This window comes from Stegodyphus dumicola, chromosome 8 (assembly GCF_044657685.1).
Source record: "Stegodyphus dumicola isolate Sdum_Otavi_A_Nest chromosome 8, ASM4465768v1".
NCBI lineage: Eukaryota > Metazoa > Arthropoda > Arachnida > Araneae > Eresidae > Stegodyphus > Stegodyphus dumicola.
Window position 1 is genome coordinate 124,536,457 of NC_140775.1, and position 18,540 is coordinate 124,554,996.

Below are 18,540 nucleotides of genomic sequence, written 5' to 3' on the forward strand. Positions count from 1 at the left end.
ATACAGCAGATAATGAACTTAAATAAATGAGTTCAGGGTCTGACATTTTCTGAAAAACAAATTTATTAAAACTACAGCTAATCATTCTATCGACAAAAATTCCTAATGGAGTTTAAAATTGCAACAAATTAGTCACGTTATGAATATAACACCCTATAAATTCACTTAAATACAAAAGTTTCACGGTGTCTTTTACACTATTTCGTCGAACTCCTCAATCTGCCTTAGTTTTTGAGTATGCTGTTTAACCACTCCCGTAACTTTGAAAATACTATATTGCTCGCAGTTCTGTAGAAGGCAGGCCACCAAATTTTAATTATTTTTTCCAAAATACAAAAGGAAAATAGGAAACTAGTAGCTAACTTACATCTCCATTTACAAAAACTAATCTGGCTTGTTAAGTATAAGGATTACATAAAACTAAACCCAAGATCTTACGAATATGCTGTAACGCTACATTTATGCATTACTGAATCTAAATTGCCCTGTTGGGCGACAGCTTTTATTTGCTGAAAATGGTCGACATCAACTGCTGTCAACAATAAATAACTATTATTAAACGAAGTACTCTTAACAAATTTTTAATGATTACAAAAAGTTTAGATTGAAAGCTTAAGCGAACAGCGCCTTAACTCAGCTTCATTATGCAAACCTTAAGTATTTATAGGCATTTATTGAATTGGTAATTTTTCAAGAAACAATTTTCAAAACTGAATATTTAATTTCCTGTAAAAATATTTTCAAATTTTCAGTATATTATTTCTACTGTATTTTAATATTATCTTATATAATTTCAATATATATCTCAAATATATATTGAATAATATATAATTGTCTCTGATAATATGGCAAAGTTCGTACTTTTTGCAAACATACAACTTGAATTTTAGTTCGAGTATGGTATGCAAATAAAATTTAACGGTTTGCTTTAATATTTCCTTCCTGTTAAGTTAATCAGGAATTTAAAAATTACTTACTAAGCTCTGAAAGTGGAATAGTAGGTTTAGATATTGAAGAAATCTTGAAGCGGTCTTTTCTTTTGATTATATTTCGTTCAGAAAACCAACGCCGTATTGGGCTCAAATATTCCACAGGTACTTCTGGTTTACCTGAAAAGTTAATGTCCGAATACTGAAATACAGTTACTTACGTTATAATAGTACAAGTAAATCAATTTTTTAAAGGAAGAAGGAAGTGCGAGAAGTAAAATCTCTTCAAGTTTCAAAACTAGCCATCACCATTTTAGCGTGTTTTTGGTTATGAACGAGCAATACATTATGTGAGCATTTACTAATTATGACATTAATCGTCTATGAGTCATACTAATAAATTTAAAAAGGATTCGTAAAAAAGTTAGATAAATTAAATTAAATAAGTATATTAAATTTTACAGATAAATCCAGTAAGTAAATGAAGCAATTTTAGATTAAAATGTTAGTAATCTATTGTATTGTGGAAGCTTGAATACTCTTTTGGTTACATGCGTAGCCACTTAGCAGTAAAGTGGTAAAATCGCTGAACATTGGTAGTTCTACGTAGATTCGAATCCCATCGAACGAACTGACTACATGAGATTTTCGTAGTTTTTTACATGTGTAAGGCGAACAAGAGCTAGTTTTCATAAATGTCGTTCATGGTCCTGTCACTAGGCCGATAATCGTCACCCACTTTGCTCTCATTCAAATAATCTATTACGTGGGACTGACTAGTTTAGTTTGATTTAGATCAGCAAAACATACTAGGGTTACCTAACGGAAGAGATGCTTTCATTTAGGACATTAAAAAAGAAACTAGCATGTATTCACATTCCACATACAGAAAACCACAAAAGCGACATACAGCTACAATAGTTATCGAGCCCTGGTCAAACTGCCAGTGTTTTGAGTTCTTATCCGTTAAAATTTTGGTGGACCACGTGCACTGAAATATTCTAATAAAGACCAGAAATAAATTCGTTATGAACTTATTAATGACAGTTGTTATAAAATGCTAAATTTTGACGTGAAATATTCAAGTATTTGAATGTTGTGCACCTTGTGTATGATTTTATTTCAGATATACAAAGATATATTTACATGTAGTCCAAATATGACATTTTAAGTGCGTTAGAGTTACTTCACATGGATTTTGAAAACAAACATTGAGACAGTATATACAAACCAAAGGATGAAACGGAATACGGATTTGTATATGATTAATCTGTTGTCTAATGTTAATTTTTTTCTAATTAACAATACATTTCTATTACTCCTAAACTTCAGGCAGATTTTAAAAAGTGCAGCATATTCTGTACCCTCCAAAAGAGCATATCATTTATATTTTATTAACTAAATCCTTATATATAATCAAGAAAAGTTATTCAATGTATAGCTTTCGATGCTAAGTTATTCAATATATAGCTTTCGATGGCAAAATTCGAGCTTGCTGATAAATTTGGCAATATGTGAAGTGTTTTCGAATCACAAAAGACAATGCATTGCCAAATAAAGTTATATTTACATACTTTAAAAAGTCATTTTACTTCGATTGTTCAGTTTCTTTTTAACATTGCATGTCATTTAGCATAACTGTTTGCAATTTTTTTTTTGGTATCGCTGACATTTTTGGTATTCTGATTCATGCAAATATTGTCTCTGATTTACCGAAGTTGCTTTCTCATTATTTCACTAACATATATTTCCAAATAAAGTCATCAGTTTGTTTATATGATGATTAAGTTAGTGACTAATAATTAGTTACTCACACAGGATATTTTAAAAGAGATGGCACAGACCCAGAAAAAGTGACAGAACACATAGTAATAATTTTCTTTTTGTTTTGTTTTTTCTGCAGAAAGCAAGGTAGAAAATGTAAAGTATAAGCGTTAGAAACCGTTAAATGGTGAAGTCAAAAGTTTGACCCATAGACCCAATAAAGCCCTGCAAGATTAAAAAAAGGAATTTTAACCGTGTATAGTGATAGCAACTGTTTAAAAGAGCAACCGCTAACACACAATGTCGACAGACAGACTAGCGGACTTACTCGAACACACGAAATTCTGGCGACGAGTTCCTCGTCGTATATAAAGGAAATCTCAAAAACGAGCATTTTGAGATGACAGCCCTCCCCCCCCGAAACAAAAAGAGTCCAGACATTACAGAATGAGCGATGTTCGGAGCCTAGTTGAGGTACCACCTCTCCCAGGTTAACGACGGGGAAAGTTGACAAACATATTTCCTTATGTGTTATAGAAATGTAACTGCCTTGCCAAAAATTCATTTATACTTGGAGAACTGCCACTTGTATACAGGTAAACTGTAGTTCTGCAAATGCTTACATTAAATTTTTGAACACACTGTAGCGTCATTAGAGGTTTGATGCTGGAGACGTGAAAAATGAGCAATGCCCTTACCTGGACTCGAACATAGATCTCTCAATACGCGCCACGTGTGCTGCCGTTACACCAAGAATGTATGCAGGAAGAAGAGAGAAAATGTCTTATAACGCAGTTACATTACAAGAAAGGAGACAGATATCAAGAGAGAAGATTACTTTGCTGCGTTCTACGCTTCTTAATTTTTTTTTTTTTTTTTTTTTTTATAATTTCTAAAGCATCTTTTTGCATATTTTTAAAGCAAGCTAATTATTGCTACAATTGGCTTGCATTTTTTTCGCAATCAATAGTTATTAGCAACTTTTAAATTCGTATCTGTATTCGATGTGTTAGACATAGCTGCTGTAAAATGTATTCTTCTTCGTTGTAAAACCTTGCCTACCTTTCGTTCCAAATGCGCTGTACTACTTACGTTATTTAACGGTAAGGGCTCATTCCCTCTACTTCACAGTAGACGAATGTTCAATAACAATCTTTTTTTCTTAAATTAATCACTACAAAGTTTTTTCTAAATGCAACTGGTGATAAAGTTACCCAGGATATGATACCTTTAAGGATTCCCGTTACAGTGAAACGAAAGGTTAGCCAAAAGATCAAATTTTCCAGTCTCATCTTTTCCAATACAATGCTTCTAGCCCTATCGTGCTTCTTGCAATAAATAATTGCGTGTTCGGTTGTTACTAATCACGTAGCATGTATCACAATATGGTGAGTACGTCCTCCGATATCTGTACCAGTGCTGGCTTGTATTCATCACCTGCAGCCTCGCTCTGCTGATCGCGACTTCCGTCACCTTGGCTAATGCTTAAATCCTTACTATCGCAACAGCTGAATCTGTGGCCTATATCTGACCTCAACCACATATTAGCCATTTCGTTTTCGATAACCTTAGACAGAAAGCTACAAGGATCCTCATCTGAAAGTGCATCAAACACTTGCGCATTCTTCTTTCTTGTTTCTATCCTTTTGTGGCCGGAACACAGAAAATGCTAATATAGCGGAAAGCTTTCAGCCGCTCATATAGCTTTAGGATTAGAGAACTGGAACTTTTATGAACACATCTTATTGCATTAGTCACAGACACAGAGCCCGTAAGAATAATGACTTCTTCTTTCTCGTTTAAATTTTCCATAAGTCTGTAAAGAACCCAAACCTCGAAAAGGAAAATCGAGTTCCTACTGGGGGATGGGTTCGCTGAGAACCATTGCTATCTCGCTTACTGCAGCTATTCTAACGCCAGACTTCGATGCATTAGTGGTAACTAAACTTTGTACTCCGCTCAGCATGTTCTTCAATTATGATATACAGTTTTTCCGCACTTCCTCATACAGATTGGTTTTGCATCGGAACTCATCCGTATTTATTCGAAAATTCACATCTTCCCGGAAATGTTTCTTATCGGTGACAGTGACCATCAAAAAAGTGTCATCAAGTCAAAGTGCCTTTCCTCACACTCAGTTCATCGTTTGTAAAGAAATGCGAGGATGTACAGCTACAACACAGCTTCGCGATCAGCCGCCGAAAACAAGCAGTATATTACTGCTTTCTTTGCAAAAGTATGCAAGCAGCTTCTGTTAAAAATTGTTTTCTAATTATATATATATATATATTACCTTATTATTTAAAATACTGTAATGAAGTAGATGTTAACTTAATAAACAGAAAATAATGAAAATAAATTTTAGAAAAAGGCAGTTACAGAAATTTAACGAAGAAATTTCGTATAAGCTGAAATCTTCATGAGCGTAATCAAAACGCTTATCTTCTCAGAGAGTTAATATTTAAATGAATTTATCTTCTTCTTCCTGATTATTATCTATATCTGGTTGTAAAAGTAAACTTTCAAATATTACCTGCTGTTTTAAACACTTAAAGATTTAAGGTGGTGGGATTTAAACTTGAAAACTTTATGATTGTTTCAAAATTTTTATATTAGGTTTTCAATAGCTTCGAAGCATTTTCTACAATTTATATTTTGTGTGTGGACTCTGTGTTTTAAATCTATATTTCGCTTGACCAGACTACAAAATTACCTCTTTTCGGCATCTGATAAACTCACATTATCCATTAGTATATAGAGTTTAATAAATAATCTAGTTCAATACATAGTGCGTATAGAAGAATATTACTTGCTGAACCATATGAATTTCCTCTTCAGTCAGCGTAACTATGCATGCACTTTGCATTTTATTCTTAAAAGTACCGATACTGTCAAACATAGAGAAATATTTTGGTTTTTGGTAACATTGTGATGTCTCCTATGGAAGTTACGAAAATCAGTAAAAATTATAAAACAAATTCTTGCACAATATAATACATGAATAGGTATAATGAAGGAAATTTTTGTATCCAAGTGAGAAAATGCATAAAATAATAAAGATGGAAATCATTTACGTGCAAACAGAAACAAGCAACAGATAAAACATTTCTCAAGAAAGGAAAATTAGTATCGAATTAAAGAAAGGAAGTATCTTACTTCGAAAACAGAGCACAATAACGCTACTAATGTATGCAATGATGAAGCAAACAATCATCGCAAGAGGAGTTATCCACATGTAGGAGATATGGAAGGTATCTCTGAAAATAAAATTTAATCGAAGAAAAAAACGAGTAGAACTTTGGTAAGTAAAGATTTTTATTATGAACTGAATATAAAATATTGAATTCAAAATCAGATTTTACTCTTTTCGATAAATCAAATTTTCGATCTTTTGGAAATTTCTTTTACTGGCAATAATGAAAGATTTATAAAGTGAGCGGTCTATGTCACCTAAAGGTTTGAGAGCTCCTGTCTGAAGTAATTTACTAATTTTTAAAAATTAATTAGTTGATTTATAAGTCCCATAGAGCGCAGTGTCTCTCAAAAATCTCGATGCCACCTTAGACGTCCTCATAAATCTTTCTCTGGCTCCCTGAAATTTCATCTTATCAAAGTTCAACTTTTTATATTTTCTTTCTTTTCTGTTTATTCCCAAATCCATGGCAGTTTTTGTCTAAAGTGAACATTTCAATTAGATATGGGACGATGACAGTTCATCGTCGCACATCACACGTTTATCAACAAATTCTCTTAAAGATTCACTTTTTCTTCAGATTTCATTACTGTATTTCTAGAAAAGGCTAACTCGCGGACTTATAAATGTGGAAGAGGGAAAGATTTTTAAAATTTGATATGCTGGTAGGTGAAAAAGTAATTTCCATTTATCCAAAAATGTTTTTGCAAAGCGATATATTCGTGAATGTATCTGGCAACACTGCACATAGTTCCTTTAAAAAAGTTAGAGTAATGATTTTGTAGAACTATTTAGTTTAGAACAAAATTTGTTAGAAAAATGGAATATGGAATCTAATGGAATACGAAGAAACACGATTGTCCCTGATCTCGCGTTTTGCATATTCCCTGTGCTTAGGCTTTTGATAGGAGAAACAAGTGAAAGTGTAATATCACTCCGATGAAAAAGTCAGAACAGATAGGAAATACGTATGGAAAGTTGGATGGGAATACTTCAAACAAGGTATAGAGATTATTATACCACACTGAGGGAACACATAAGCTGACGATTGTGCAAAATTAAATTTTTCAGTGTGCGTTCGTGTAAATAAAAGAATGTCATATGCGTTTTATATATCCTTTTTTATTATGCGAGTGCAACTAACGTTTTCACTGATTCCCATACTTGAATTCGAAAATTTTGTGATTCACTTCGTGGAAATTCGCGATATATCAGTTGCGAAACTCTGTTCTAATTTAATTGCAAGACTGTGATATGTATGCTGGACGCTGAATATTTTCAACTAACATTCAAACTATTAGACCTGCAGCCTCATCGAGAAGCACCTGTGTTTGTAATCACAAAATATATTAGTTATAAATATAAGTAGGCATAATGATAAATTAATGCAATCTGAAGCATTTCGTCTCTATTGTATGAATAATCATTAAGCAAAATTTTAGATGTATAGGTTGTAAAATTAAACTGTAAGGATGCATTTAAGTTGTAGCTATTTATTTATTTCCTATGAAAGAAAGAGCAAACTCTCATTTAAATATACAACAAAATTTTTAGTTTGAAAGACAAAATTTTAAAAGAATGCAATAGAATGTTTTTAATTGTCATTTTCTTTAATTCCGTAATTATAAGCTTTCTTTCTTTCTTTCTTTCCACCGACAGCGAGGCAGCCGGTCCACTGGGTAGTTAGCATATCGGCCAGGTAGCCCCGCTGACGGAAATAACTTGAACAAAAGACACACTTATAAATACATATTGTGCTCAAGACGACTGCTGGGGGCAGTGCAAACAAATGCTGGACGAAGACGATAGTGCATGATGGAACATTGCGGGCGTGAAGAACAATTCCAGTTACATATTTACAGAGTAATGGATAGGTGGTTACAAATACTAAAAGTAATAAGAAGTAAAAAACTAGAAAGTAAAACAATGCATAAAATAAAAAAAAGGCAAAACAGTGGAAACAATACATAAAATAAGGCAAAATACATAGTTCAAGGTTCATAATTCAAGGTTTACAGTTCAAGAAGATAAATATATACAGGGAATAAGAAAAGCCGAATAAGCTAACTTAAGATAAAATTAGTTCGCTACAGGTACAGAGCATACACGGGCTGTGCTGGTGACGAGGATGGTGGCTGAGAATTACTCCAGCCTGTCTGAGATTATGCGTGCAATGTTTATGCAATCGCATATGCGTTTCAATGCATTGCGATTTTTTGAAGTAGCTTCAGCCCATGCATGGATGTGGTTTGCTACTGGTTGCCTAAGATGATATTTAGCGGTCTCTCTGCAAGCGAACAGATAGTGGTCCGGATCTCCTACCATTCCGCATGAGCAATGCTCGTTTTCGCGTCGTCTGAAGCGATGCAGGTAAGTCATGAAGGGACCATGTCCTGTTAGATACTGAGTGAAGTGAGACGAGCCTGATTTTAGAAGCCGGCAGCCTTTTGGAAAAAATCTGTAAACTCTTCTGCCGGTGGTTTCTCTCTCCCACAGATGTTGCCAACGTTTAAGTAATTCTCTCTCGAGCTCAGCTTTTAAGAACGAACCCGGGAGAGGCACGTCAACTGTGAGAACGTGGGGGTCAGTTGCTGCTCTTTTGGCTATTGCATCTGCAATTTCATTACCCAGTATTCCAGTGTGGGCAGGTACCCACTGGAGTTCAGGCCTATAGCATTTAGGTGTTCTTAGTAAGAGTTTTTGTATGGCCCTGACGAGTGGATTTTTACTACATTTGCCTTGGATTGCCTGGAGGCTAGAGGCTGAGTCTGAATATATACTGGAATAGTTATTTTCCAGTGCGTAGACAAGTGCAGCTTGTAATGCAATCAGTTCAGCCTGAAAAACTGAGTTGTGGTGCTTAAGCTTTCTTTCCCAGGTCTTTAAGATCTGGTTCCCAAGTAGGGCACAGTATCCGCTACCGGTGCCACATTCTCCTTTGGAACCATCGGTGTAGATTGCAGTTAATCGAGATATTGAATTCGGCCGGGTGGCAAGGTGGCTCGGGAATGCTTTGCTCATAGTCAGTATAAACATAAGTCCTATCCCATAAACTTATTGTCTCTTTGAGTCGGAGCACTCGCACTATTGCACTCTCGCGCTGAGCTAAGAGATGCAGAGGCGGTAGTCCTGAAATCACGTTTAGAGCATTAGTGCGCGAGGTTTTATATCCTCGGGTAATGCTCAGGAGGAATGGTCTTTGTGCTGAGCGTAGCAGATTCTCCATTTTAGTAGTGATCGTTATGCCCCACATGGAGGCTCCATATAGAGCAATACGTTCAGCAACTACAGAGTACCACGTCTTAAGCATCCTCGAAGAAACTCCCCATGTTGGTGCTGCTGTTCTGAGCATGGAATGAAATATCCTGTGAAGTCGTGCCTTGACCTCCTTTAAATGTGGCATCCAAGTCAATGTGTCGTCAATTAAAACTCCAAGGTACCTCAAGTTTCTGACTATTTTAATATTTTTCCCATGAAGGTTGATGCACGGGGTTCTTCGATAGCGCTTACCTGGACAGATAAGCATACCTTGGGTTTTTGAGTTGGCAATAGTTAACTTATAGTCATTGGCCCATTTGGCCATCTTGTCCATTGCTTGTTGTGCCCTAGTCTCATATGCGTTGCAGCTGTGCCCTTTGGTTACCAGCAAAAAGTCATCGGCATAAGCCAGTATTTCCGTGTGAGGATCTGTGTTAAAGAGAGTCAGCGCTGTGTCCGCTACAAGATTCCAGAGCAGTGGACCCAGACAGGATCCTTGAGGACAGCCTCTATTGATGGAACGTGAGTGCACTCCTGCGTCCGTAGTGGCTTGTAAGTGGCGATCACTTAGGTAGCTGTAAATAAGGTCAAAGAGAATCTTAGGGCTACCCATGTCCTGTAATCTCTTCAGTACATCGGGCCACCACAACGAGTCGAAAGCGCCCTGTATATCCACAGAGATAATGAGACTATGTTGGTTATTTATTCTGTTATTTGCTATTAATTTTCGTAGGTGCTGCAGCGCGTGATCCACCGATCTGCCAGGAATGAAGCCGTATTGTTTGTCATTTATGCTTTGTCCAGACAGGATATAGTGTTTAAGTCTTTGAAGGACGACTCTTTCTAGTACTTTACCCAAGGCAGGAAGAAGGCAAATAGGCCGGTAAGACGTTGGTACATTAGGGTCTTTTTTCGCTTTGAGGAAGAGCACCACCTCACCAAGTTTCGTGCCGGCTGGGAAATATCTGTTGCGCCAACACGCAGTGATGTAGGCATGCAGTAACTCCGGATGCATACTGTTAATAGCTTGCAGAATGCCATTATCTATCCCATCAGGACCTGGTGTTTTATTGGTGTTTAACGCTTTAACAATGTCGCTTATTTCTTTGGCGTTAGGCAGTGGTTCAAAATCTGTTTTCTTGGTATTGTAATATTGCTCAACGCTGGCTCTGATATTTCTTTGTGCGGGATTATCTGTGTCTGCGTTATCAGGTCTAAAGATATTGTCCAGAATGTGCGCAACTACTTCTGTGCTAGTTGCTGCTCCGTGGCTTATTGTGGCAGTAAGATTAGTAGGTGTAAACATCTTGTCATGTGCAATACGGAAGACAGTTCCGAACTTATTCGCAGTGTTGGTACAGTACTCTTTCCAGGATGAAAACTTCGCTTTTGCAATCTGTCTTTTGTAAGCAGCTCTGTGCTTTCGAAAAATTAGCGAGTGTGTCTCTCTTTCTAAGGGATCCTAGCATGCTTGCATTTTGCCCCTTAGGGCACGGACTTTGCTGCGTTCAGCAGTCAGCGTGGTGCTCCACCAAGGAGTGCATTTCGGGGCTGCGTAATGTTTCCTTTTCAAGACTTTTTCGCACACTGAGAGCAGTGTTTGCATAAGATCTTCATGCATGGCGTCGATGTCTTTACTACTGTTGCAATTATTACATTGTGCCACGAGACTTTCAATATGGGTTGAAAGTGCATCTTTAAATTTGTTCAGGTTTATATACTTCGTTTTCCATCTGTTCTTTGTTATAAATTGGTGCTCCGAATCTATTCTGAACTCAATGTAGCGATGGTCACTTAACGAGGGAGTTTCGCTAACCTTCCAATTGTGAATATTATTAAGAATACCAGTGGTGGCTAAAGTGATATCAGGCCACCCCTGAGCCCTGGTAGTCCAGTATGTAGGAGGGCTGTCGGTGGGGTTGACGAATGCAAGGTTATGAGAAGTGATGAAGTCAAGGACAGGGCAAGCACGCCTGTTTTCCTCTGGCGCACCCCATAGAGGGCTAGCAGCGTTAAAGTCACCAGCGATTATCTTATTCCTAGTCGGAATCATCATGACTTGTTCCAGCTCCTGGAGTGCAGTGACAATGTCGTGCGAAGGAGGAAAATACACGCTGGTGATGGCAATCTGACCATAAGGCCCTTCCAGTTGTACAGTAACTGTGTAATCTCCTTTATGCATTAGCAGGGGCGTGAGTGGACCATTGTAGGCGATGGCTGCTTGATTGCCTACTGAATGGTAAGTTTTGAAGTTGCTGAATCCTGTGATCCTGTTGTTAATGGAATGAAACTCTTGTAGTGCGGCTAGATCTACATTGTTTTCTAGAATAACCTGGGCTGCATGGACAGTTGCGGCTTGGCTGCGTTGCAAGTTGCTTTGAAGAACTGCAAAACCATGTACTGTTCTTGGATATGCAATAGCCTGCTGTTCATCTACCACTGCACCGTTGATTTCATTCTGAACAGTTCTGCCTTGTAGGCTTGACATTGTCTTGCACTAGACGGGTGTGTGGTGTCGAAGCTAGTGCCTTTGGATTTATTGTGAGTTGCGCAATTGACGCAGTGTGGAGTCTTTGCTTTGCAGTTATCCTGGCTATCAGCTTGTCCACAGTTTACACAGGCCAACGCTGCTTTACAAGAATGACTCAAGTGTCCCAGCCGCTGACAATTAAAACACCTTGCAACTTGAAAGTATTTTCTGAAAGCACAAGAGCTGAATCCTATAAGAATTCTTCTAAGGTCCTTAATATCCTCGTACAGATTGTGCTGTAGGTCGACGATCCAGGTGAGGCCGATAGTTGTGCGAATAGGATTTCTTGGATGTATTTGTTCTTCACTTGCTGAGGGCACCAGGCTCGCAAAAGCTTCACGTATGTCGTCTGCTGTTGCGGATGTGGGGGTACCAAAGACGATTATTGTGGACGTTCTGAAAGAGGGCTCTCTGAGCGTGACTGCTGCTGAGAGTGAGGGCTTTTCCTCAATCGCTTTCCTGAGTGTTTCTATATTTTGTCTGTGGCTGCACCTAATTAAAAGTTCGTTAGAGCGTGTGGGCCGCACTTCTTCAACAGTAATGCCCAGTTCCCTGGCGCTAAGTTCAGTAGTCAGTTGTGTTCTGACTTGTTCTGGATCTTGTTGTATCTGTTAAGCTAACTGTAATACGTCTGCACGCAATGTACTACACATAGTTTTACATTAATACATTTAGTCTAAAGAAGGAGAGAAAGTGTATTTTGAAAATAATAAAATGCATACTTACTTTTTAACATTATTAGTAGTACTGTTAAATGGAGACAAAGTCGACATTGTAAAAGCAAGAGTTGTATGATTTATATTTGATGCTGGATTTTGTTCGGGGCATTCGTTGGACATAGGCAGCTTGTCATATTTAACAGACGTGGGAACGAAACTCAGGTACGAAGATACGGCAACACTTGCAATGATGCCAATAATAACACCCTAAAAATAATAAATGAATAATCATAATCACAGTAAAACGTTAAAGGGCAAAAATGCCGGAAAAAATATAAATCGTCCATTTCATATGTCAATACATTAAAAGATTTCTTTTATCATGCTGCGATTGTTGAATGCCATATGTCCCTCAACATGTATCTGCTTCATGATTTGAGTCTCATTGCCATCATTATACGATTATGATTATATATGTTCTGCTACATTACTCAGAGCGCTACACGGCCTGACCCCAACTAAAGACCACTGCATTAGGCGGGAGTTGGGACACCCTGACAAAGCCCCTTAGAGAGGATTATATAATTCACTTCCCGGGTCGACGGACTTTCTGATGTCTCTCTAAATCCATCGCTTAACTGATCAGCCAGAGCCATCCTTCCCGAAGAACAGAGACCATGATAGAGTGAGCTTCTACATCTGAAAGTTTAACTGGTAGGCTTGCTCGTACTAGTACTACATTGGCTTTCCAGTGACATACAGCACTTGCAATAGAACTTACACAACCTTGGCCTATAAACCTTCGTTTTGTCGCCATTAGCCCCTCCTCATAGGTTAGGTAGAACTGCCAGGCTTGTGTTTTTATAACCCTGGTGCCGACTGCCAGCGTATAGAACTCTACCAGTATAATAAACGACAGGCATAAGAGATGCAGCACGCAGCTACGTGGATGAAGAGCTAAAGTCGATCACATTAATACAAGTGCTGTTTTGCAGTTAGCTAATGCGCGGGAACGCACAAAGAACATCAGTATCAAAATCCTGAAAAATATCCAGATGCTTCTGCCGCGATCACGATCCCCAGATCTCTCCGCAATGAAGCATCTGTGGTATGTAATCAGCTGCTATTTGATTACCAGTCTGAAATTGTTGTCTAAAATGCAGAACGAACAGATGAAAATAATGGAACAGTGGCAGAAACAATACCATCATCCATACCTCAAGATGCTATCCGAATATTGATTGAATCTGTACCGTGAAAACTTGTTGCTTGTGTCGATCAAAGAAGTACCCTCTTGGCCTTTATAACAGCTACACCAGGAAGGAAAACGAGTAGCAAACTTATTTTTATACATGTACCGAATAATAGGAGGAAGACGTGATTAAATTTTCACGGTTCTTGGGATACAGAGAGCGCAGAATGTAGTATCCAAAGTTGGCAACTCTGGCAGGAACAATGGGTTGGGCGCGGAGTCGAGATGAGCTTGGGTGACGCATACGAATACTTCATTCCATGCGGGCTTCAACTCTATCTCAGAGTTCATTAATCGAAGTGGAAGGCAATTGGTGTCATGCCTGTCTCTTGACAACGCATTGCAACATGTTCTCAGTGGGTGCGACATGCGGAGAACGTGATGACCAGAACAACAGTTGAACACCCTGTGTATGGAGGAAGATCAGAATAACACGAACAATAGGCGATCATGTATTATCGTACTGAAATATTGGGTCCCGCAAGCCTCAAATTTAGGGCACAGCCGGGGACTTTTAAATTTGAGAAATGCAACGGCGGCTGTCCAAATTACCGGCTATTCGAACAATAGGTGACTGGCATGTGTGCCTAATAACATTCCATATCAGCAAGCCAGCTTATGGGTCCGTATGAAAATGCAAGCTGGCAACATCTTTCTCTTCGTTGCCTCCGCACATTGATACGTCCATGATGCTTTTCGTAGAACCGGCATTTCTCTGAAAAGACGACGCGGTACCACTCCAGTGTCCAGTGTCGTCATTTGTTGCACTATTATAGGAGCGCCTGTCTCTGCTGCCGCGTCAAGAGAAGCTGCAACAGTGGTTGCTGTTCTGACAGTCCGTGGTGTTGCAGAAATCATCTTGCCCATACGGACAGTTATGGTCTTGCACACGAGTGAATTTCCAAATTCAGGATACGTGACGTGGCTGTACGACCTCGCAATATCGAAAAGAAAATATTTCTGTCCTCTATGGCGTTAGTGGCCCCAAGCCGCTGAAATCCTGACATGGCGTTCCGTATTGTCCTTCTACACCCATCGATGCCATATTCGCCAGATAGTCATGGGATCCTGACCGAAAACAGCAGCAATGTTGAACACAATTCTGGTAGATCGAAGTAGATTCTGACATGTGCTGGTAGGAGTTCATCCTTCTTACGCGTGACATAACACGACCTATATCTATGCAATCAAAATTCAAATATGATTTCTAAATGAAAAACCTGCTGTTCACTCTTCCCATTTATACACGTAGATGGTATTAGTCATAGCTATTTTGTAGATATAGATGACATTAGTCACACCATGCACTGGGATGCTAATCATTTGTATATTAAAGTATCCTGTGCCTTTAAGCTATATTTGGTGTTTGTTGCATACCGCCTTCATGGTGCAGCAATTTTAACGATCAGCAGTTTTATTTTCTACTGATTATCTTATGCGTTCGATCTCTGTAGAGAATAGCAATCGTGAAATTAAAATCATTTATTCAAACATGAATTAACTATCTATGTTAATTTTCGTCAAATCCTTTTTGTTTCTTCATGATGCTGCATCGTTTCTCTCAGGTAAAGTGCTTTTGGGAGTCCTGTTTGCAGACAATATTTTGCCTGGCATTCCTAAGAAAACAAACACAAGTAGTGCTATTTATAAAATGATTCACACTACGCTTCCAACTCATACGCTTGCGTGTTGTTACAAATCATTGCCTCTTAATATATATATATATATATATATATATGTAATAATAAAATTCCATAGTCAAAAATACACTTAAAATTCTAACTGTATGTTCTTTTCATTTTTAATGGCGACGGTCTCTTATTTGAAAGTACGTGGAATTAAATCCACAACCCCGTAGTCAAGTTGTTTTTCCCGCCTTTTCTACACGTACAGTTATAGAATGTTCTGGAGATATTTAAAGCGAACTGGAATGGCTGACGAGGCTGACGTAATTTTTTGGAAACTCCGCCTTTCCAGAGGCTATAAAAGGACTCGCAAAGGAATATCGGGGGTCTTTTCTTTAATGTAACGATGCAGTAAACTTCATACAAAAAGTTATTAGTAGTTCTGTTTTAGCAATATTTACTCCGGAGATCTGATTTTTGTAACTGCTATTTTTCCTGAATAATAATAAATGGATCCTGGTTTTTAAATTTATCGTCTGATAGTTTGAGCTTCTACTACGTCTATGATTCTTCACCAATCTATTTATTCCGGACAAAAGCTGGTACATCATATATATATATATATATATATATATATATATTGTATTTCGAAAACATAAAGGAACTATAAGTTGAACTGCGTTTTTAAGACAATAAAGTAGCATTATATTGAGACTAATTAAACCAAACATTTATCACGTGCAAAGTACATTAGCGACAGAATTTAATAATCTTCTAAGACTGGTTTGTAACTAAAATGTTAGATATCTAAAAAATTAGAAAGACAAATTAAAACGAGCGGGGTTCACACCCACAAGTTTTAAGGCTCTTTACCTCTTCATTAGCTGTTGTCGTGAGAGATGCTAAGAGAAACACCGCCAGATTAGGACCAGCAATCATTCCAACCACAACAATTGTCGTTTTTATAAGATTTCCAATAGAAGCTACCAAGAATGATAAAGCTATGCACAAAATACCGTAGAGTAAACCTGAAAAATAAAGTGAGGTATGATACCATATGCCTTTCTATGGTGAGTGATTTGTTAAATTAAAAAAAAGTATACAACCATTCTTATTTTCAATAGAATCCTGATTACCCAAGGCAAATCGGAGCAAAGTTGCCTAACTGAAACTAAACCCTCATTATAAAAGAATAAAAAAATTTCCAATAAAAAATTATGACTATGAAGTTTTTCACTTATTTTTACATAATAAAATACCAATCCTGGATTTTCTTTCTCACACTAGCGAATTTAATGGCGTGCACCAAATATTTTTATAAAATGCTTCTCGAACAGTCCTTTTTAAAATGCAAAGAATTATTTTCAGTCAAATTTTAAGAAGTAGCCATCAGAACGCACACATTTAGTCCAGCGGTCCTATGATTATTGGAAGCACTCAGAGAAAATTTCTTTTGCTGTTAATTTGTTAGAGGTTAGTTGTCGCTTGAGCAATTTTCAGCTTGTGCTATCTCAAACCACTACGGTACAATTATCCTGATAAGAAAGAACAGGCATTATAAGGATCTATTTCTAATTGAAGGAAACCCAAGCTTCTTTTGTTGAAAACGGCTTTATTCAAAATACGTCATGGCATTGATTAACTTACAGACGCATCACTCGTTTGTGTTACATCATGCTCCGGATAGCATGGCATCTAATCTTATAGAAACTCTTCTTGCTAACCTTCTAGAAAGCATACTGTGACGCTTTGTGAAACTAAAATAGAGTTTACTAATATATATATAATAATATAGTTGTGAAACTAAATTAGAATTTTGCAAATTGTAATATACGTGACATGATATTTCGACAAAAGTTTTGAACGGATTTGTATTATATAAGGCGTTTCAAAGCCTATTTCACTAAATGTCGCTTAAAAGGTGTGTAGTATATTTCAAGTTCCGTATGAAATAAATAAAATAACATAGCTTTTAAAATTTTTTATTTATGGTAACGTATTACCTTCTAGTAGAGGCATACAGAATTGATAGTTTTAATTATACTTTCTACAAAGAAAGTTTCTAAGAAATATTGGATTCATTTAATTGTGCTTTCTTTAAAAAAACATTAATTTTTTTTTTTTTTTTCTAATTCTACTAAAGACCGTTAAAAATATTAGCTCTGTAACAGGGATTGAAACATGCAAAGATTGGATTTGAAGCATTCAAAGTACACTGCTGGCCATTAAAATTGCAACACCAGGAAGGAATGATCTGACGAACATCAAAATCACGTGAAAGTAAGGAAGACGTTGGGATATGCAAATGATTAGTATTTCAGCGCATTTAGACGATGCAGGAGGGAGAAACGATATCTGAAGCACTACTTAAAAAAAACTTTGTGTAGTGGATCTCTCATTCGGAAAGTGCTTTTTAAGCCTGGAGTTTGCTTGGAATATCATGTTATGCCTCGAATAAGAAGAGGAAATTCTTACCAGCAAATTCCGAAATTCGATAGAATCGTTGCCTATCGAAAGTGTAGATTATCGGTCCGTGATATCGCCGGTCACACTGGTCGACACCCAACCACTGTCATGCGAATATGGAATAAATGGATTGCTGAGGGTCATACGGAACGGCATGTAGGATCTTAACGCTCTCCCATGACTAACGCCAGAAAGGATAGACATAGTGTGAGATCAGCCCTGCAAAACCATACGACCACATCACGGGCCATTAGTCAGAAAATGGGCATGGTTCGTTGACAATGCAGCATAGAGACAGACGGCGACTCTGGTGCGCTAAATGACAAAGCTGGATAGAAGAGTGGCAAAATTTTCAAAGGAGTCCTGGTTCTGCGTGCAGTATTCTGATGGCCGTATACATGTCTGAAATGCCCGAGGAGACCGCAAGTCATCCGTTTGCATTCAGTATCGGCATAGGGGCCCTGCACCTGGTGTAATGGCTTGGGAAGCCATTGAGTACACGACACGCACATCTCTAGTTCGAATAGACGGTAATTTTAATGCAGATGGGTACATTTCTAACATCTTACGTCCAGTGGTTGTGCCCTATCTTTGAGGCTCCCAAATGCCATGTTCCAACAAGATAATGCAAGACCACATATTGCACGTCGTGTTCTGACCCTCCTCAGTGCACAGGGTATTCGATACTGCCCTGGCCTGAATGATCTCCAGATCTGTCACCCATTGGAAACATCAGGTCATGCGTTGCTGAGAGACTAGCCCTCCACCTCTCTCCAGCTAATATGGTCGATGAAGTGTGGCACAACAGCATGGAATAAGTTGCCCATTTCTGTCATCCAAGACCACTTCGACGCTATGCCTAAG

General features: G+C 37.8%; 1 protein-coding gene across 4 annotated transcripts in view; it reads right to left on the reverse strand.

Moving 5' to 3' along the window:
* The window catches only part of LOC118203728 (putative sodium-dependent multivitamin transporter), a 58,057-nt gene that overhangs the window by 7,585 nt on the left and 31,932 nt on the right, over window positions 1-18,540 (reverse strand). The window contains exons 9-12 of one of the 4 annotated variants that reach the window (XM_085822364.1): window positions 16,084-16,238; window positions 12,401-12,600; window positions 5,850-5,950; window positions 978-1,109 (exon numbers count right to left, since the gene is read on the reverse strand). In XM_085822364.1, coding sequence (XP_085678490.1) covers window positions 978-1,109; window positions 5,850-5,950; window positions 12,401-12,600; window positions 16,084-16,238 — 588 coding nt within the window. Of the gene's footprint in view, window positions 1-975; window positions 1,110-5,849; window positions 5,951-7,404; window positions 7,774-12,400; window positions 12,601-16,083; window positions 16,239-18,540 lie in introns of those variants that run through there. The other 3 variants (XM_085822366.1, XM_035376014.2, XM_035376013.2) reach the window with 3 other exon arrangements.